Source organism: Daldinia childiae (genome assembly GCF_008694065.1).
Source record: "Daldinia childiae strain JS-1345 chromosome Unknown Scaffold2, whole genome shotgun sequence".
Classification (NCBI taxonomy): domain Eukaryota; kingdom Fungi; phylum Ascomycota; class Sordariomycetes; order Xylariales; family Hypoxylaceae; genus Daldinia; species Daldinia childiae.
In genome coordinates, this window is record NW_022984643.1 from 4,436,965 (window position 1) to 4,457,793 (window position 20,829).

A 20,829-nucleotide genomic window follows, 5' to 3' on the forward strand; every position below is an offset into this window, starting at 1 on the left:
GTGCTCAACATCTCCTATAACCAGCACAGCCTATAAGGAGCTTTTTCGGGGTTTATTACTAACACCGCTCGTATATTTCAGCAGATTTCGAGTGCACGGCCATCTCTGAGAGACCATTATCTCCGCGTGGGCCCGTCAACTCTAATAAGCCACTCCCATCTCCGCCTCCTCCGGGTGCTATAGATAAAGTCGATGGCAGGCCACGAAAGCCTGTGTTGAAACTAAATCGCATCATGGCAGCATTGACCGATACCGAAATCGAGAAGCTATTCTCCGGAGCTCCGCAATTCTTCGCTCGGTCTCAAGGTCACGGCACCGGTGCCCCGCACCCATCCGTGGCCTTCCCCTGGAATGATGAATTAGGTATTAGAGACTTAACTGACCATGTCCAGATCGGAGACAATGCTTGGGGTTGCGTCACTGCTGGACCCCGGATCATTCTCCGGGACCCCCTATCCGTAGAGTCGCCGTCCAGCAAGAAGCGGCCTCACTTCAATGCGAGATGCCAAGAACGGCCAAACATGCTTAGCATGCAAGGTTTAGAGAAAGGAACTATCGGTTATCAAGCTGCTTTGGAAATTTCTGTTGCCGACTCCCTGCAAGAGGAGCAGTATGGTTTCGACAGCTTGGGATCCAAGGGTCATGTCATTGTAGAGCAGCGTCAGAGGCTAATAACCTCCAAGGATAGCTTGCGGCATCTCGATGATTCGGATATCATGGAACGTCTAATCGAATTGGAGGAGGAAATATATCAGGCAGAGCGAAGGGGTGTCCGGATAAAATCTCAGGAGCTTTATAATGAGTTATTCGCTAAAGTTCTCTATCCACCAACCAGGGTTATTGACCCAAAAGATCCATACAGCTTAGCTGTGCAAATTCATGCCTTAGTAAAGGTACTTGCGGCGCCGAATGCCTGGACCGACTTCTCCCGTGTCGAATGGAGGATCCGCCTTGGCCAAATTTTGTGGGCCTTCCCCTTGGATGATGAGATCTTAGACGGAGCTTCTATTAATGAGGGAAACGACGCGCAAGATCGAAGTGAAGAGCGATATTGGCTGCTACTTCAAATCCTTCTTTCCTGCGAACTCCTTATTCGATTGGATGCCATCACAGAGGGCGATGAATTTAGTATAGGCCAAAATCTAAAGGCGTCTGAGGTACACAGATTTGAGAAGGAGGCAAATGTCTCCGTTAGATGGTCCTTGATTCTGGCCCGATCTTGGCTGGAAAATATCAGGGTTAAAAAGCAACAAGTAAATCACTCCGAACCACCCATAGCCAAAGGATGGCTCTCTTCGTTGACGAGCAGGATGAATCTCAAGCATGAGCACATGTACGGAGCGCATCATGTTGACCACAGTCAACATCGGCACAACTCTCAGTCTGAGCATGTGTACGCAATACAGGGAAAATATAATGAGAGGCAGGTTTACGGGCTGATACACTTTGCGCGAAAGCTACGCTGGCCAGACATACAACTTTCTGGCACAAAATTATCTGAGAAGGCTATAGCGTCAAGTAAAGCAACTCCCGTTACTACGCTTCCCCTTGATTATGATTCCCGCCGCTCTTCATACTTTTCTGATGGTGCATCATCAGTGCATGACAGGAAGCAACCTGCCAGGCGGGAGAAAGATTGAAGCTGCATTGCACACGTCCGGATGGTTTTCGAAGTCATATGTATCCGGTTTAATTCTGCCGGGTGAAGTGTTATCGCACTACCTCATGTCGGCTTTACTAGAGGTTGATGAAACTGCATTGGCAAGGCTCGGTCCACTGGCAAATCTCTCTGGCGGGTTCGTCTACAGCGGAAAGAGTTTCTGGAGCACAGCTTGCATCGTGGGCCGTGTGTTGGCTGCTGGACAGGGTGCGGCAGAATGTATGGGCTGGATATCGAGCGACGTGACTCCTCGAGGGTTTGGCGAGGGTTGGGTAAACATTGCAGTTGATGCAATCCCAGGTAAGCCCGCTGATTCCTATTCAATCTAGCTCAAGTCAGGTATTTACTATTGTAGCCGATCTCGCCCGAACAGGAAGGAAAGCTAGAATAGGGGTAAAGCAACTATTGAACGCGAGTCCGATGTTCTAGGTGATGCTGACCCTTCGAGCGTACTGCCCGCTGACTTTATAATCCCGTACGAAAATGCATACCCCAATCCGCCTCCCTCGAATATTAAAATCGAGCTTAAATCGTTAAATTTAAACGCCCCGGTAGACAATGGAAGTACAACACCTACCGCAGATATGAGTTCCCGCCCGTTTCCGGATTCCACCAAGAAAGAGGGCGCAGAAATCCAGACTTACCCTGCTTCTGTAGCGTTTACAATGTCTCACGATACGCTTGAAAGAGACGAGCATCACAACTTTACGCTTTCCAATGACGTCTACTTTGTTACTGCCCATCCTTGCGTCGCCTCCAGTTATGTCAAATATTTCAAATCTCCCACTAGCCCTACTATCCAGCAAATCGACGTCGGAGGTCATAATTTCAATGGCAAGTCTTCTAGCGCGGCACATATTACAGGTTTGTATCCCTGCATCACGCTTCTCTTACTGCGTCTTACTGACTCTTGCAAGGCCATCCGCTCCATCGATTTTATCACTATACGGCGATTCATCTCACAGATCTCATTAAGCATCCTTCCGCGAGTCTAGAGGAATTATTGTGCAAAATACCAGTGAAAGGTCATTCAAGAAGTCATTCCTCAACCTCTATATCCAACAGACTTCCCCGGTTCCTGGTAATTGACTGTGTAACGGGTTTTGCGCCACCACAATCACCAGACATGCCCTCACTCTCCCGCATGTCTTCGCTCTCGTCGTCATTTGGTACTGAAGCTACTACTGTACCACCATTACGGATATCTAGTTCACTAGAGCTAGAACGGCGACCAAGCACAGCAGCATCATCCCGCAGCAAGATCGAGCGGATCGACCCGCCAAGTCCCAGTCCCGAAGCTAAGATGCGACTCGGAACGCGTAGGAGGCAATTCGGGTCTGACCTCGAGATCCTTGTCCGCGCCTTGTGCGCTGAGAGGGGCTGGAACGCAATTATTAGCCGCCGTAGGCGGGGTTGTTTGTCTTGCGCCATAAGAGAAGCAGGAGCTCTAGGGTGGAAAGTCATTATTCGAGTTGAGTAAATAAAGCATCGGCATGAAAAACATCAATAAAAAAAAGTACGAGAAAACAGTATCCAGTCCCATACATGATTTGGTTTTCGAGGTATGGGACGGTCTTGGTAGCGCGGTTTAAAATTACAGCATTGCAAAAAACATTCGGGTTATGAAGCGGACATGTATGACAAATGGCGTGCATAGGCGTACATAGGAGGACTGTTATGCCCTTTTTCTTTTGTATTAGGTACATTTGCAAGATACCCAGCTCTTTACGCTATTAATAAACAAGGAGTTTAATTCTTGGAGTTTTTGTATTTCATCAAATAGCGCCTTGCAAATTTGACGGGGAATTCAAGCGTAAAAGGCTACTGATGTTTAACCCCCCCCCTTTTCAGAACTAGTGGCTATATTATCATAAGTCTACCATCGGCGAGAAGTTAAAATCCCCATTAAAATTGGTATCAGTCATTAACATCCAGCTCCCGTCATCCTGCACGTTCTCCGGCAACCATCGAAGCGGCGTTTCGACAGGGACGGGCGATTCTAATGCGTGGCCCGGATTCTCATCTTGCACATATGGAATCCCAGCAGCTACTATAGAATCGATATAGCTCCCTTCGGCGACTGTGAGGGGTGGCTGGGACGTTACTGGGTAAGATACGGCTGTCGTTGAAGATGCGGGTGTTGGCATGAATGCCTGGACGCTAGAGCTGATCCCCAAGCCCCCCGGGGAAGGACTAGGGATTATTTGCGATGTGCCTTGTCGTGGGCCCCCGGTCCCGCTCAGTATTGACGCCTTTTGCTTGTTGAATAACTGGCATATAGTCGAGGCACAGCGGGCGGCTGCTGGTGTGCTGTTTGCCTGCCTGAGGATTTCGAGCCCGAAGTGAAGTCTGGCATTGGCTTCCCGAGCCAATACTGGATCCCCGGTGGAGGTTTCGTTCTCGGTGAAATCGAGTACGTTTACGGTGCAGGCCACGAAGAGCGTATACGTCTCTAGATAAGTTATGTATCGGAAGCCGAAGCGCTTGACGTGTAGCATGAGTAAGGTGTCAGTCATTTTGGCCGCCTTGGTACACCTTTCCTTTGCAGTTTGTTGCAATGTTCGATAAGGTCGGCATAGGAGTATTGTAGCTGCTTGGTATGTTAGGTTTAAGAGTAAGATATGTAAGGGGGGGGAAACTATTGCTGTAGAGGTGGTTTCTTTGATGAATATTTCTGAGGGGAGGTGGTCGGCCCAAGACTGCAACCGCTGTAGGGTCGAATCGAGATACGTTAGAAGATGGTCCTGTCTGCCACTATGTGGCCGCGAATATAACGTATCGAGAATATTCTCAATGATGACGCTAAGCTCGCAGTATGCGGCAAAACGCGTGCTGCTCAGGGATTTCTGCTCCACCAAACCATCCACAAATGAATTATATGTTGTCACTGGGGGCCACACTTCGTCGTCTGCATCGTGCCCGTGTAATAATGTGTCCCGAGTAGGAAGCTCTACAGAATAGTGTACGGCCGGTGCTCGGCCCAGACATACACCATAGTCTTATCCCACGTATAGCAGCTCCAGAAGACTTGTTTACGCACAGCGAGCTCCTCGTCAGTGAATTGCTTCGCCAAGTGTCCGAGCTTCTTGGGCGAAACATCTATCCCAAGGTCGCGCATCATTCTGAAGGCTGTTCCAGAATACAACCAGCCTTGGGACACGCGCCCGCAAGCGCACTCTCGTGCTGATAGTATAAGTAGACCTTGTATAGTAGGAATGGAGCTGCCCTTGTCGATATCACTGGGCAGCAGCTGTAAAGCTCGAGTGGCAAAGGTTTGCCCAACTTCTGTGGCGTCTCGGCGTGTAGAATACCGAGCAGCTTGTGCAAGTACGGTGCATAGTAGAAAAGGGGTAACATACGACCCCGAACTGTAAAGATCTCCTAGATACTAGTTAGACCTTCGGAAAAACACCTATATAGGAACATACTAACGCAAAAATAGAGGTTTGCATAATACACAATGGAAGTGAGTGTGTGGGTAACACCAATAAGTGTCAAGGAGGTCATTCAGGAGGCCGTGGGGTATTTCCGCCAGAAGTGAGGATGTGTCGTGGAATTCTAATATCGAAGGCATAGTCGCCATGTCATGAATATAACTTCCAGTGCTATCTTCATGACTTTCCGTGGGACTACTTTCTTCGAAGTGTTTAGGATCTATGTGGTATAAACTAGTCTTCCCATAGAAGTTGACTCGCCCGTCTGTACCGACAGAGGCCATATCAGCAGCATCATCTGTACTTTCAGCAGTGACACCGTCTTCCTGCTGGGGGCTTTGCAGATTAGGAGGGCTTCGAAATGCACGGGATCTCCCTTCATTTGGATTTATTGTTCTGATAGGCTCGTTCAGGAGAGCATCCCGATCTTTATCTTTGACCCGCCTTAGTTCCTCGATCCTGTTTTTATATGCTTGCAATTCGTTTTGTAATGATACTGCATAAGCTATTGAGGGGGGCCCCTAAGAAAATTATGAGTACTCGTCTCTTTCTATTGGGTTGATATAATTGCTTACTTGTCATACGAGCAGGTTTCGCCGTTTGAAAGACACTTCTGACAGGATGGCATAGCACCGTTACATCTGGCTTTGCGCCTCCTACAATTTGAGCAAGCAAACCCATATTTCCGTGCTGGTCTAGAATTGGTCTGTCGCATCATTTGTTATGAATTTGCTATTTTACTCAATAATTCACAAGAAGTCGGTGAAATCTATGAGATGGGATTTTCTTCTCTTGTAGGATATGGATATACGTCCTAGAAGTTAGATAGAGGTGGAGTTAAAATGTAGAGGGGTCTATACGGCAATTACTCCTTTGCTTCCGAAACCAATTGGAGAGGAGGACAATAATATTGATCCATGTCCAAGATGCTTTGACCACCAAATGTTTACGGTCAGGTGGGGTTGAATGTACATGTAGAAATAGAATAATGTGATAATCTGACCGTAGATATATCGTACTCTTCTGATCTATTCGAAATAGACTCATCAAGCCGGGAATTCCAGGTCATATGCAAGAGTGTCATCCTCGCAGATCTCATTGCGAAGTTCATGGGTACTATGCGGCCCGTGTTAGTTAATGCGGACTTTCCTAAAATGATGGGCGTAAAACGTACTATAGGTGGGCTGGATGAGTTGCGTAGCCCGCTATATCCTCCGCTTTCTCCAAGACAGCTACAAGACCCATGTTGTAGCCTCTACTTCTATGTGCCGTGTCAGGCCATGGACTATTAATGTCTATCCTTAAGAGACCTAATAAAATATAATTGTAAGCTTAAATAGTGGTGTGAATTTAATAATGGCTGCATACCAGGAACCTGCGATACCATTGCTGCGGCTCTCCTTTTGAACTCATTGAAGCTTTCCGTTGGTGTTGACGGCTTTAGCCGGAACAGTACTATAGATGTTAATATCGCTAATACCCCTTGGGAATAATGGTATTACCTATGTGGTATAAAGGCATGACTTTGCTAAGGTTGATGTCGTGAGTAAGTATTATAGAGAAAAAGATACTCAGTCATGGAGGAAATGCAAGCTTATAAATTGATCTCGTTACTTAGGTACCTCTGGCGGAATCTGCCCATCATGGTGCTCGGAATTTTGAGGATAATGAAATCGCACCTAACACCCATAGCTATCGTATACTTACCTAAGTATCCCATATCCCCATTTAGTGACCTTTTTCGGCTTCAGAAGGCTAATAAGGTACCAAGCTGCGATTCTGCTCCCTGAAGCAAATAGTTGACGCTCCGGTAAGATCCGAACGCTCGGCTCCGCGTTAACCCCGAATCAGCGAAGAGTATTTTCAACTAGGATACCGGCATATCGTGGTCATCCTTGAAGAAGAAATGTTGCATACCTCAATGCATCATATAGCATAGCTCTCATTGATGGTGCGTATATACCGTCGAGTCAACGTAGACCTAACGTAGCTATTTCTCCATCTGTCGTATAATAATATGTTCATCTGTCTCCCGCCAAGTTAACAACAAGTCGAAGTAGCACAAACGGGGACAGTGTGTCCAGGATGTTCCACCACCCCGGCATCTTCCCGCGCATGCATCAATTCCCGCCATGGGGGTTACAGAAAGGTGGGACCCTACGAAGACCCAATGAGATAGACTTTAATTCATCATTTATCAAGTACCTTCTTACAGTAAGGTTGTCGCCATAGTAAAAGTGTCCGTCATGTAGGGCCGCGAACATCGCCACGGGCATCTAACCGCACGGAATTGGCGATCATTAAATAAGCGCGTATTCTATAGATTTCCCGGTGCTTTGGGAGCCCTTGTGCCCGGCATCCCACCGGATTGTCGCTCGTATTTCCAAGCTAGTAACTTATCTCCTTGGATATTTGATACAGTCTCTTATTAGGAGGATATGTTAAGAGATAGATATTCGCGTTAGGAATAGTAGCTCATCCGCTCAATCATCAGATCTTCTCTAAACCAACAAACAGTTCTCATTAGATAATGGCAGGCGTTAATACTCTTCTAAATCTTCAGAAGACCTATGCCGGTCCCCATGCATCGCCAGCATTACTCAATACCCCTTTTAGGGAAGCACTCAGATCATATGCCACATCGCAGTCGCTCCGGTTCTTCGTGAGTACCTAGCAAATATCTATTTCGAACCCACAGCATCTAACTAGTTTTATAGGAGGATAATTTAGGAAACACTTACATTACTCAGCGGGAGAGTGATACAGATATCGCACCTATTGCTATTGCTTTCCCACTAGACGGTGGCCTTTCTGAATCGTCCTTCACCAGTGCCTTTCGCGTATTCTCTCTTCTATCCGAAGTGTCTCTTCCATGCAACCTAGTTCTTGTAGGATGGACGACTTTAGGGTCGCAACCCATCGGCCAAGAGCTCTGGGAAGCGTCAACCACGATACCTTCGTATAGCGTGCCCTCAGAGTTGCAGGAATTTCAGGGAAAAGTTAACACAAAGGATGTATCATTCTCCGCTGTTTTTGGGGCGTCAGAGCAAAAGGGGATACCCTTGAGGATTGAGGGGAGCTCCATTCTTGTTGAGAAAACGCGAAGGCTCACGACCGGCCAAGTAGATGTCCACCAGTCCCATAAGAAGATTATTAGGGCACCTTGGGTTTCTATTACGGGGCCTGAAGCAGAGAAGCAGTGGCAGTTGCAGCCATTAAGGCTATAGTGCCTATATTGTAGCTTTGTTCGATAATTTCGATTAGTGTACGGAAAAGCAACTGGGTATTTGGTTTTATTTTACGCCCTATACCTACATGTTGAATATTATTATAATATCGGATCTACTATAGTGATATATTCATGTGCCTGTTAATTTCATCCCAGGAAATATCATGGAAATTCAGTCGTTTCAATGTGAGGTATCATCATGACATAGGCACACGTTCCCCACACTTCAACCCCAAGAATTCATGTCGTACTGATCTTCCCCCCTCCAAACCTATTACGAAGGCAAGTACTTGCGGATTGTATCAGAAACCATGCCCAATGCCAGTATCCACTGTACGAGCACCCGGCAACTTGCCGTACGGGCCTTCAGGCGCCTTAAAGACGAACTGCAGACTATCATATACTTTAGTAAAATCGTAAGATCGAGTATAAAGTAGGCCATGTTTCTCATCCTATGAAGTTACTACACAGAAATCACAAACGTACCTTAGTTCTACGTTGAAATATGGCCTCCCAAATCAAGTCGTCCGGTTACATACCTCGGGACTCTGTTAAACTTTTCTACGAACGGGAGGGCACTAGCGGATCTAGGACTATTCTATTCATTCACGGATTTGGAGGGACTACGAATGCCTTCCAACCGCTAGTTTCTGGCTTGCAGGATTTCGATCTAGTTCGCTTCGACTGGGCCGGCCATGGCCGGAGTTCCGTACCGCAGAGTACGAGTATCGAGTCATACGTGGCAGACTGCGAGGGTAAAGCTTGTCCTATATCCGAATAGACTAATCCCGTATCGTATTCTAATATGAAATTTAGCTATAATTGGTCATTTGGGACTGAAAGATGTTCTGGTTGTAAGCCACTCATTTGGCGGGCTTATCAGTTTTCATCTTGCGGCGAAGCGCCCGGATATTGTAAAAGGGATTGTAGCATTTGGTCCCGTCAGACCGCCTCCTGAGGCTGGCCAGAAAGCACTTGCTACTCGCTCCGCTACAGTTCGAAGTGGGGGAATTGGGGCAGTTGCTGACTTGGTGGTGTCAAATGCATTCTCGCCCAAGTCATTGATCAACCGAAAAGGAGAGGTAGCACTGGCCAGAGAAATGCTTACGAGACAGAACCCGGAAGGATACGCATTGGCCCTTGATGCACTGGCAGGGAGCTCAGAGCCTGATTGGGAACAAATCAAGGCTAATGTTCTCATTCTAACTGGAGATGAAGACAAGGTATCTACGGCTACGACAGGGGCAGATATAGTGAAGGATATTGGATCCAACGCCAAACAGGTGGTTTTTAAGGATACAGGCCATTGGCATGTACTGGAGAGTACAGATGAGTCTATTGAGGCGATCATTTCTGTTGCTAAGAATATTGCATAGTATCCTCTAGCCTATCATCATGTAGTTTAGGTACTTTAGTTACCATGCGCCTGGGGACTGGTAGTAATGAAGTAGATAAGGTAGTTATAAAAGAGTAGAGCTAATGCTGTGTTATTTTATTTACCTCTTTGTATTTACTAGAGGATATCTACTTTAGTTATTATCGGGCGAGTCTCGCCTCAACGTACCCTATACATACTAGATACCTCTTATACAGTATCCCACGTTAATAGGAGCCTCTTGGCTGTGGCTTACTATAGATTCCATAGTACAGAACCACAAAGCCCATTCTCCGGCTAACTAATGGGAGATAGCAGCGTATACAAGGAGAGTAAATTCCCAGCGGAAGCTCTGAGAAGATAGGTATAATAGTTATTGATTAGCCAAACCACCCCCATTCTTGATTATCAATCACATGTCGAGTTTACTAAGTACCTGAGGATACTTGTCTATGTAGGTATATACAGCTGATCTCTACCTATATAAATTATGCAAGACTAATACACAAACCCCCGTTCCCTATTTCTTATTCAAACTGAAATCTTCCCCCTTGAACGGTGGTAGACCTGCCGTAACTCGCATTCCAGCGGCACATGAACTCCAATCCAAACTTTCACCACCCAGAGCTTTAGCAGTGGTGAGGTGATTCCATGCCTGATCAATAAGAGGAGTTGGTGTAGATGTTTCAGCACCTAATTGTCGTATATATGCAGCGTCTTTCATCCCGCCAGGTATAGTGAATCCCGTCGCGCCACTAAAAGCCCCGTCCCTGATCTTCTTTCCATAATTCACCCAAGCTGGCGCGGGGAACCATTGTTCTGACAATATGTTAGCGTGCCTAGTTTCCTATCTACTACATTCTTTACTTACGTATAAATTCGTAAAATAACGCGGCGTCAAATCCCGTTTTCTCGGCTAGAGTGAAACTCTCTGACATGAGCTCAATTGTACCGAGAATACAGTTGTTCCCTAGAATCTTGAGAAGTGCACCTTTTCTTGTGCTATCACCGCAGTCAATAACGGCCTTGCCGATTGTCGGCACGATGTACTCCTTCAACGTAGTTCTGGCTTTCTCATGGCCAGATAATACGACCAAAAGCCCCGCGCTTGCAGCTACGGCGGGTGGACCAAAGACTGGACAAGACAGGAAACTCGAGCCCTTCGCTTCGGCCTCAGCGTATAGTGTTGAGGATGTGGTTGGATACAATGTCGAATGGTCCACAAGAATAAGGCCAGGTCTTGCAGCGCCCAGAATCTGGCGGTAAACAGACAAAGCAACATCGTCGTTTGCAAGGCAAGCATGGATAATGTTGCAGTCCTTTGCTATGTTCTCCAGCGTATCTGCTACTTCGAAGAAGCCTCGCCCGGCAAGGTCCTCGGCTTTTCCGCGAGAGCGATTCCACAGCTTGACCTTTGGGAATCCTTGTTTTTGAGCATAGCCGGCTAGATTCAAACTCATCACGGAGCCCATATTCCCAAGGCCGACAAAGCCAAATGACGGGATCGTAGAGTTTTGAGAATTGGCCATCTTTCCAATATAGATGAACGAAAGTGAATAGAGAGATAGGTAGAGTAGACTGGTTAGTGAGAATAGAGAGAATACCGAGCAATGCCGAAATCCCATCTTGTATGCGGTCTTATACCTAGTTGTTATTGTATGATACCCAAAGCCCCACCATGAATAGGAGGTGTTGATATCTCCAAATACGGCAACTCTCCGAAGAGTGTAGGTCAGCGTAAGACAACGTGGCAACCTTGCGGCAACTTTCCGGGGAATATGGCAGTACTCCACGATCTCTCCAAACGATCTCCACGGGAAGGATGTAATCCATCTACATATATATGGCGCCTTAACGTAGGATGTAGTTAGTTAAAATTCACAGGACTATTCCATGTTTAGCAGTGGGTCTATTTAGCTTGATATTGCCTTTGAAGTTTCTCTATTGCCCCTAGTTATCCCGAAATTACATATATCATCATCTTTTAGTTTAACAATGGCATCCGCAGATATCAGCAAAAAGCTTAATGGCCGTCTTGCGGCTGTCTCCGAGGGTCATTGGGTTGATCCGACTGTGGAAGTTAGTCCCATAAATGGGCTGCCATTCTATAAGCCAACACCTGCCGATATTACTATGAACAACCATAAAGATGGTGATAAGGCCAAGATTTTATTCAAGAACGTCAACATCTTCGATTCCACTGGCGCGGACCCCTATCTGGGCGATGTTCTTATCGAGGGGGAAAGAATCAAGGCAGTTGGAAAGGTTGATGCAACCCCTGATTCCGATACCTTAGTTATCGACGGAAAGGGCAACAAGACCCTTATGTCCGGCCTTGTTGACTCCCATACCCATTTCAGCTGGAACAACTCGCCCACTTTGGACGGATTGACCAGAACGCCACTAGAGGAGCATGTGATACAGACGGCACAATCTGCAAAGACATACCTGGACTATGGATACACTATGTGTTTTGGGGCGGCTTCCGCACGACCCCGTCTCGATATTGTTGTCAAGCAGGCCATCAAATCCGGCCTGATCCCAGGCCCTCGTTCCCTGGCAAATTGCCAGGAGATAACGACGACGGGCGGTGCGATCATCCCAAGTATCAGTCAATATGCCGATGGTCCCGACTCTATGCGCCAGGTCGTGCGCAAATCTATTGAACTTGGCGCCGACAATATAAAGCTAAGCATGACAGGAGACTACGTGCATGAGACCATGGGGTATGTATCTTAGGAAATATTTTTTTCCTATGCAGATATTCAGTTGATTCTATGTTTTCAGTCGGCATTCATAATATAAGTCGTATTAAAGAGTTTTCACTAATCATAGATCGCGTAAATAGGAGCAAGGAGACCTACTACACTCTGGCTGAGACTAAGGCGGCCGTTGAAGAGGCCCACCATAGGGGTAAACGTGTATGCACTCACGCCCGGTCCGCAGCTTCAGTGAAGATGTCGTGTCTAGCTGGAGTCGACATGATTTACCACGCCAGCTACGTCGACGCCGAAGGGCTTGATATGCTTGAGGCGCTCAAGGATAGGGTCTATGTGGCGCCTGCTATCAACTTTCCCCTACTGAGCTGTACAGGCGAGGCAATTCCCTACGGTCTCACACCCGAGATGGCCAAGAAAAGGGGGTTGGTCCACGAAGTCGAAGCTGCCAACAAAGCGATGAAGGAGCTCAAGAGACGCGGAGTTAAGATCCTTCCTGGAGGTGATTATGGATTTGCCTGGGCACCTCACGGAACTTACGCAAAGGATCTTGCCCATTTCGTCAACCTATTTGGATATACACCTAAGGAATCCCTTATCGCCGCGACGGCCCTAGGAGGGGAGCTTATGGGCTACCCAGACGACTTAGGGAAGGTGTTGCCTGGATACTACGCCGATGTCATCCTAGTTGATGGGAACCCGTTGGAGGATATCGAACTCTTCCAGGACGCTTCCAGACTACACACTATTGTGATAAACGGACACGTCCACAAAAATGTGATCGAGATTGAGAATGGTGCACAGAGCGTCGTAATAGGTAGCACTCCGAATAAATCCGGGGTTGGTTCTAACTTAGACATTTAAAGGGGCTGGGAGTAGAAGGATCTTGATGGATAGGGCTATACGATTGGCATATGTAATTTAGTTTGAGCCCTACAGAATAAATTGGCATTTTAATAGGGCGTTGGAACTGGCAGCGGTTATATACATTTATGGACAGTCATTTCTCAAGTGATGTAGCTTAGGTACTTTTAATATCAAAATGTGACTGTACTTCTATATCTAGGATTACATGAGATATTTTGCCTTGGTACATTCATATAAATTGTTCTAGCTTGCCTCCGTACACAAGATAGCCCTCTAGCTTACTTATACATATAAACGTCCTGCCACCGGAGGCTGTACATCATCCTCCTCAACGCCGAAGCTGAGGTGCTCGACAGTTCCCTCATGTTCGTGTTCGGCATACCATTCCGAGGGCATCCGGACAACACCCCACCGAATCTTACTTCTAGTAAGATTTCTAAGCAAACTGTACTTATTTTCATCGGTTTTATTATCTTGTTTCGCATTTTCAAAGACGCCTACAGAGGCCTGTCTCTGACCGGACAATGGTTGGCAAGTCATTATTAGCTGCTGCATCTCAATGTTGCTTGCGTTGACCTCGACATATTCTTCCTCGGGTAAGTAAGTGGGTGGTGGTGAAGGCTTTTTGAGAGACGATGGTTTGTTTGAATTAGACGCCATTGAATTCCTTTGGGAGGTTACAGCATGTGATAGTCTCGATACATGACATACGGCAGAAAGGCGCAAAGGAGTTGTTCCCAATATTCACTACACTTGGCGGAAACTTCGGGAAACCTAAGATGATAGGGATAGCAAATAAAATTAACAATATTGGCATCATCGCAAGAAATGAGTATGTAGAGAAGCCCACTGCGACCGCTGTGTTTTGGGGTAAACTGGAGTCGACTTTTGTCCCGCTAATAAAATGTGAGGTTCCATAATAGCCTAGGTTAGGTCAGTTATATCCTATTAACATAAAGTTTTATAAAATATTAACTAATTTCTTTCGTATGGCGGTCCATACCTCCAGTTGAGACAAAAGCATACACTGAATTAGAAAGCAACCAGTGAAGTGATATGCTAACAACTATAAGTGATATGCTATATTTATAAGGCAATTGCAACCGATATGAAGCATATTGCTCTCCCTGAATACCCGTTAGTGGGTTTATGTTATTATAATACTTTGCCTTTATAGAGTACCTGTGGGTCTGTAACCCGTAGCGGTTGGTATTCCTTACTAAAAAGAATCCATTCGCGAGCCATTTGGAGGCGAGAGAGTAAGTTGTTATATGCCAAGTAGTAAAGCGAGAGGAAGAGTTGTGGGCAATTGGCGACCAAGACCCCTCCAAAGAACGTATAAGAGTCTTCAACGAACGGGTTTTGGTCACTTTCAAAAAATGATCCCCATCTAAGCTTGGTTAGATATTGAGTAATATATACGTTGTAGGACACTAACAAACCAATTGAGGTGGTCTTATAAAGATTAAATCCACCGCACAGTATAACAGCAGTCATAAAAATAGAATAGCTTGTTAACCATACAGATATAGGAGCCGCCGCGGCTAATTGTTTTGGAACTAGCTCCCACTGCTTTATATATACCGGTGGAGGAGCACGTCTATCTTTCAAGATTCGTTGAACGTCACCTTGCCCGAAGGTACATAAGCCAACCGTTGTGAAATCAGGGTGCTCTATAAAAGAAGCCATAGCGTCTCCGAGTGTAACTAATGGGATTTGTTTTTGACGCATTAGTTTTATAGTTGCTAAAGTAGCTGTCAATGTTTTCATAATAACACAGATAGTAACAACCAGAAGAGCCGTTGGTGAAACTGCTATGTGGCAGATTCTATCAAGCGGTTCTGCAAGACAATATTCGATGGATATGTCGACAGCGTTAGGTTGTAGGGCGGAGCAATATTTCCAGTCGCAGGTATCACTGGAGTTGAGGTAGCCCATCGTCCCGCTGTCGAGAAAGCTATATTGCCAAGGCGAATCGATGGTAATAGTGGGGAACGGATCGCTCATATTATCATAATTCAGTCCAGTTAGAGCTCGCCTGCAGTTATTGGAGCATTGAACATGTCCATCGGACATTCGCTTCGCGACCATGGTACACTGACTATCAAATAAAAGGTGGTTTGATTGGTCCGAAGGAATATATTTATCCCATAGATTTGCTTGATCTTTATTGAAATGCCAAATTTGCTAAGGTAAAAATTCTTTATGTTAACTTTTCCTAGTGCCTTTGAGGAACATGTGGAATATATAAACCTACTGCCTACGTGTTAGCTCATGTTGGTATTAGCTAGATTTAGTAAAGCGGACTGATAGTAGGTTGGATATAAACGAGCTTAGAGACCATATTGAGGTAATACTATACATACCATCTCGAATCCAACCGTTGGGTTTATCGACAATCAAGATTAGGTTACGATGGTGCTTTAATCCCGTGCAATTAAGATACTCCTGCTGGCATTCATAAGTGCTAAGCTTTTCCCACCGATAGGCGTTTGTAGCCGTGGCGGATACGTTCGTTATAGCATCAGATCCGTTATTGGTGTAATCTGGTAGGTTGATCGGTTTGCTAAGGTTAAGATTACCGTAACCGAAATTACCCAAATCCTTTGGGTCTAGGCTCCCTAAAAGCAAGCTCGCTCCAGGCAAATAGAAAGCGCTCCCGTTTATAAAGTCCGCGGTTCCAACTGTTAAATGGAAGTCAGATTCGCGATGGTCGGTCTGAAATACTGCCGAGTTGAATAAAAGATGAATGGGAATCGAGCTAAAAAGTAGAATAAACCAGCACGTAGTCTTAAATTTGGAAACATGAAGAACGTTGCGGACTGAAGGTATACCAACCCCTAACCATGAACCCTTGACGTGAGCTGCATTTATTTCCTCCCTTGAGGGGGAGTTTAAAATCTGCATGAAAAAGTTGCTCGAAGCGAGTCTATTAATTCCTAATTAGCTACTAAATCATGAATCATTCGAGTAAAGTATCAATATAATGAATAAAATAATGAGTTAGTAGAAATACAGGCACATACTAGAATAACAACGATTAGTGGGAATCAGCTTAGGTTAATACTGATGATAAAGAGGGAGATTTACCATAAGAGTTGAAAGGATATTGATGAATAAGTGGATAATCGTGTTAATCCTCGAAATGCTGTTTCCATCGCAGTCATCACTATAGAAAAATAATGCCTTTTCGACACCGCTAGCCAGCGAAGCCGTTATGATTAGACAGGCTGTTAGAATTATGGACATACATCCAAGAATAATGCAGTTTATCCTAGCTGCCTTCTTCCAACCCGTAAAGATGGTCTTATGAGGCTTTAATTCATCTAGACAGTCCATTTCTGGTGTGTTTATACCGTTAAGTCTCATAATTGACGAAACAATAGTTTGACATCCGTTCTTGAATATTATCACGCGAATAATGAAAAACATATTTCTACTATCGTGTGGAGTTACCCAGGGACTAAATATAGGTAGGCAACCAGGCTTGATTGAATCTACTCATTGCATAGCCAAAATCTGCCTTGGGATATTGGGTCTGGTTGGACCTTGTTTCAAAGGATTTACTGTATGACATTGTTCCTCAGTTTCGTCGGTTGACAAGTGAAACATAGCACAACATGAATATGGTACACATGTAGCTGGCAGTGCAAACTAATAGATTGCCAGGGCTGAATACATCTATATTTATACTAGACGACTTGGATATAAATATATCAACGTACATAAGCTTGACCCATGAGTGATACTTCAATAAGTTTCTGATGTGATATGCCTAGGTACCTAGGTACCTAGTGATAAAATGGAAAAAGTTCGGAGTTACCAGAGATTGTGATAACTTCGTATATCAGCACCTAGATCAAGTGTTTTTAATGACCCCAAATGGCGAAAAGCCACATTTATACTCGTCATTTAACCTGTAAATCCACGTGATTTTAGGTCACTTGATTAGGGACTGAGACATTCAAGACATTTTGAGGGGAAAAATATAAAACAAAATGTACATACAAACAATATTATACTTTCTCTGTATATCGCGGTAAACAGTAGCACGACAAGTCACAATTAAATAGCAGCGGTTTTGAATACTCAACTTATACAAGAGTGGAGACAGGTATCAATCTCCAAATCTTTGTCAGCACTAGGTGTGTTATACCCATTATATCAATGATAATTGGCAATTAACAATTGCTATAAGCAGCGGGTCAAAGTCTTGGAAGGTTTCTTCTCCCTATAAATATTCACTTGTAGCACGATCTCGCATCTTCTAATCACAATGATTAACGATCACGCCCATGTTGCCCAGTGGCAGGTAAGTGAGAATATGATATTGTTTCAATGGAAGATCCGTTGTTCCTCAGCTATTCAGGCTTCTCAGTTTATAAATTACCTGGTTGCTAATCCTGATATTGTTGATAGAATGATTTACTGCCTCACATTGTTGACCGACTAGCTCGGGAGAGACCTGAAGCTATCTATGGCTTGTGGCCCGTTGCACCCGATTCCTATGATGCCGGCTTTCGTACTGTTACCTACTTACAGTTGGCTAATATCGTGAATGGCTTAGCATGGTGGCTTACTGAGCAACTTGGACCCAGCTCTCATCACGAAGTCCTGACTTATATCGGGCCCAACGACGTGCGGCTTGTAGCGCTGGCGTTAGCCTCGATGAAATCGGGTTACGTAGTAAGACTCCCTTACAACTTAAAACCAAAATACTAGACTTTTGGGAGATATCTCGCTGATACCTAAATAGCTTTTTCTTACATCGCCGCGCAATAGTTCTGCAGCTCACCGTAATCTTTTCGACTCTTTGAAGTGCCAGACTCTTGTGACGACGGACCCAGCACCATCGTCCGTCTCTACTATTCTTGAAGCCGTCAAACCACGTCGTATTTCTATTCCTAGTCTACCAGAGCTCTTAGAGAAGCCATATCCGCACTTCTTCTATGACAAAACCCTCGAGCAAGTCCGCTGGGACCCGGTCGTTGCAATGTACGTCTTGGGCAAGCATCTCGTTTGAAGACATATGACACTTAATGTTAACTTCTTTTAGTCACAGTTCTGGATCAACCGGTTTGCCGAAGCCCCTGATATGGTCGTATGATACACTTGCACGGGAGTGTAATTCTAATGGTTTTGAGCCCCCCGAGGGAACGACCTCGATCGATAGCATATGCCATGGCAAGAGAGTAATAACAACATTACCTCCGTTCCATGTGAGTAGACCAAGCCGAGATGAATCCCTACTATTTTACCATCAAATTAACACTTCTAGGGAGCTGGTTTGGCACAATATCTATTTAACGCCATTCCATTTGGCAATATTGTGATTGCACCAGCAGCTATGGCCATTGTGACCGCTCAGGGGCTTGTAGAAGCCCTCAAGCAGGTACCAGCAGATATAGCAGTGCTCGTACCATCAGTTGTAGCTGAACTAGCCCAGGATCTCGAACTGCTGGATTACTGTGCAACCCATCTTGAGCTGATTCTTTATATCGGAGGTGACCTACCCCAAGAAATCGGGGATCGTATCGCAACGAAGGTGAGGCTACGTTGTCAATGGGGTGCTTCTGAGGTTGGTATACCACAACATTGCTACCAGCCGAACTAGGACCGCTAGACTGGCGTTACATTCGCTTCCATCCGTGTACTGGTGCAGTTTTTGACGAAGTTACCAGCAACAATTATGAGTTAACTATACGACGCGACAAAGCCCTCTCCGATACACAGACAGCCTTTTCAATGCCAAGCCAAAAGGAGCTTGAGGAGTATCGTACCCGCGATCTTTTTGAACCTCACCCGACCGTACCAGACGCTTGGCGATGGCGCGCTCGTGCCGACGACATTATAGTATTCTTAAATGGAGAAAAGACGAACCCGATTTCAATGGAGCAAAATATCCTGGCTAAAAATCCCGAGCTAAGCGGTGTCTTGGTAATTGGTTCTCAGCAATTCCAGGCGGCCTTGTTGATTGAGCCAGTTATCAAACCCCTGACTACAGCGGATCAAGCTGCGTTAATTGAACGCATCTGGCCCAGTGTAGATGAAACTAACAAAGATGCGCCGGCTCATGCGCGCGTGGAAAAGGCATTGATCCTCATAGCATCCGATCCTCCGCTAATTCGCGCTGGGAAAGGTACTATCCAACGATCCGCCAGCATCGCTCAGTACGCAGCTGAAATCGACAAGTTATATGCAGATATAGATATAGCTCTAAACGACGAAACTGATGAAGCGCCAGATGGTACAATCAGCGGTGATATCACACCCCTTATACGAAACGCTGTTTCTACTGTCACAGGCTGGCAAGTCATAGATGACTCGGCCAGTTTCTTTGATCGGGGTATGGATTCATTGCTGGCACTTCAGCTCACGCGTGCATTGCGACGTGCTCTTCGTCGGCCTGGAATTGGCCTGTCCACAGTATACCAGAATCCTACCATTCCACAATTGACGTCGGCTCTTCTAGACCAAAGTAGTGCGCCTAACGACTACGATCTCATTGGCTCTTTACTGGCCACCTATCGTGAACTCGTTCAGCAGATTCCAATACCTAAACTACTGGCATCAAACCCTACAGAGCCAATCGACGTGATTTTAACAGGCTCCACCGGTACACTAGGGACATACACACTACGAGCATTACTCGATCGGCCTGGGATTGGACACATATTCTGCCTCAATCGTAGCCAAAGAGGTGGTCGCAGCATACAGTCCTATCGTTTCGCGGCGACCGGGTTAGCGGCAGATTTTGGTGATCGAGTAACTTTCATACAGGCGGATTTAAGCAATCCTTCTCTTGGTGTTGACGAGGGAACATACAATGAATTGCGTTCTCGAGTTGGACTCGTTATCCACAACGCTTGGCCAGTGAATTTTAACTTGGGATTACAAGCTTTTCGACCGCACCTGGCTGGATTGGTGAACCTATTTGCTCTCTCAGCAGCTTCTACGGCGCGGAAGATGCGCATCGTTTTCATCTCTTCAATAGGGGCTATTGGAGGGCGGTCAGTTGATTCCGGGGCGGCCCCTGAAGCGGTGCTCGAGCCCCTTGATAGCCCCGCTGCCAACGGCTACTCCCGGAGCAAGTTTATATCTGAGAACCTTTGCAATACTGCTTCTAAGCACTTGGGTATTCCCGTTACGATTGCACGGGTCGGCCAAGTTGGCGGCGCCGCCCGCTATCCTGGCTTGTGGAACCCCTCCGAGTGGCTCCCAAGTCTTGTTATCAGCTCCTTACACCTTGGTTGTTTTGCCCAGTGACTTGGGACCCCAATTCCGAGGTCGACTGGATGCCTTCGGATCTGCTGGCCGACGTCGTGGTAGACCTTGCTAGATCTTCTATACCTGAAGGGACAGGCTCTAGTGCTGTCGTATTCAATCTGCGCAACCCGAAGACAGTAGCGTGGGATACACTACTACCAGTGATATTGGATGATGCTAAGACACGTCTTGGTAAGAAACTTGAGGTTGTACAACCTTCAATTTGGTTAAGCCGTCTAGAAGAAAGTGCAGCGGTTGTTTCAGAGGGAGATATTCCAGGC

The 20,829-nt window shown here is 45.9% G+C and overlaps 6 protein-coding genes across 6 annotated transcripts; 4 read left to right on the plus strand and 2 right to left on the minus strand.

Annotated features, from left to right (window-relative positions):
- Positions 1–233: 233 nt before the first annotated feature.
- GL218_02079 (uncharacterized protein) lies at positions 234–2,655 on the plus strand (the record flags this gene model as incomplete). Its single annotated transcript, XM_033578568.1, has 4 exons — positions 234–335; positions 393–1,128; positions 1,709–1,960; positions 2,090–2,655. The coding sequence occupies 4 exons, from the start codon at positions 234–236 to the stop codon at positions 2,653–2,655; spliced, it is 1,656 nt and encodes a 551-aa protein (XP_033438434.1).
- A 1,955-nt stretch (positions 2,656–4,610) lies between these two features.
- On the minus strand, positions 4,611–5,167 carry GL218_02080 (uncharacterized protein; the record flags this gene model as incomplete). Its single annotated transcript, XM_033578569.1, has 2 exons — positions 4,611–5,041; positions 5,089–5,167. The coding sequence occupies 2 exons, from the start codon at positions 5,165–5,167 to the stop codon at positions 4,611–4,613; spliced, it is 510 nt and encodes a 169-aa protein (XP_033439231.1).
- A 3,661-nt stretch (positions 5,168–8,828) lies between these two features.
- Positions 8,829–9,699, plus strand: GL218_02081 (uncharacterized protein; the record flags this gene model as incomplete). Its single annotated transcript, XM_033578570.1, has 2 exons — positions 8,829–9,078; positions 9,140–9,699. The coding sequence occupies 2 exons, from the start codon at positions 8,829–8,831 to the stop codon at positions 9,697–9,699; spliced, it is 810 nt and encodes a 269-aa protein (XP_033439232.1).
- A 519-nt stretch (positions 9,700–10,218) lies between these two features.
- Positions 10,219–11,227, minus strand: GL218_02082 (putative oxidoreductase YfjR; the record flags this gene model as incomplete). Its single annotated transcript, XM_033578571.1, has 2 exons — positions 10,219–10,517; positions 10,570–11,227. The coding sequence occupies 2 exons, from the start codon at positions 11,225–11,227 to the stop codon at positions 10,219–10,221; spliced, it is 957 nt and encodes a 318-aa protein (XP_033439229.1).
- Positions 11,228–11,693: 466 nt separating this feature from the next.
- Positions 11,694–13,279, plus strand: GL218_02083 (uncharacterized protein; the record flags this gene model as incomplete). Its single annotated transcript, XM_033578572.1, has 2 exons — positions 11,694–12,424; positions 12,547–13,279. 2 exons carry the CDS (start codon positions 11,694–11,696, stop codon positions 13,277–13,279), a joined length of 1,464 nt encoding a protein of 487 aa, XP_033439230.1.
- Positions 13,280–17,558: 4,279 nt separating this feature from the next.
- Positions 17,559–20,548, plus strand: GL218_02084 (L-aminoadipate-semialdehyde dehydrogenase; the record flags this gene model as incomplete). The annotated part of the gene is made up of 6 exons (XM_033578573.1): positions 17,559–17,594; positions 17,702–17,968; positions 18,039–18,277; positions 18,339–18,501; positions 18,561–18,786; positions 18,897–20,548. The coding sequence occupies 6 exons, from the start codon at positions 17,559–17,561 to the stop codon at positions 20,546–20,548; spliced, it is 2,583 nt and encodes an 860-aa protein (XP_033439226.1).
- Positions 20,549–20,829: the final 281 nt, after the last annotated feature.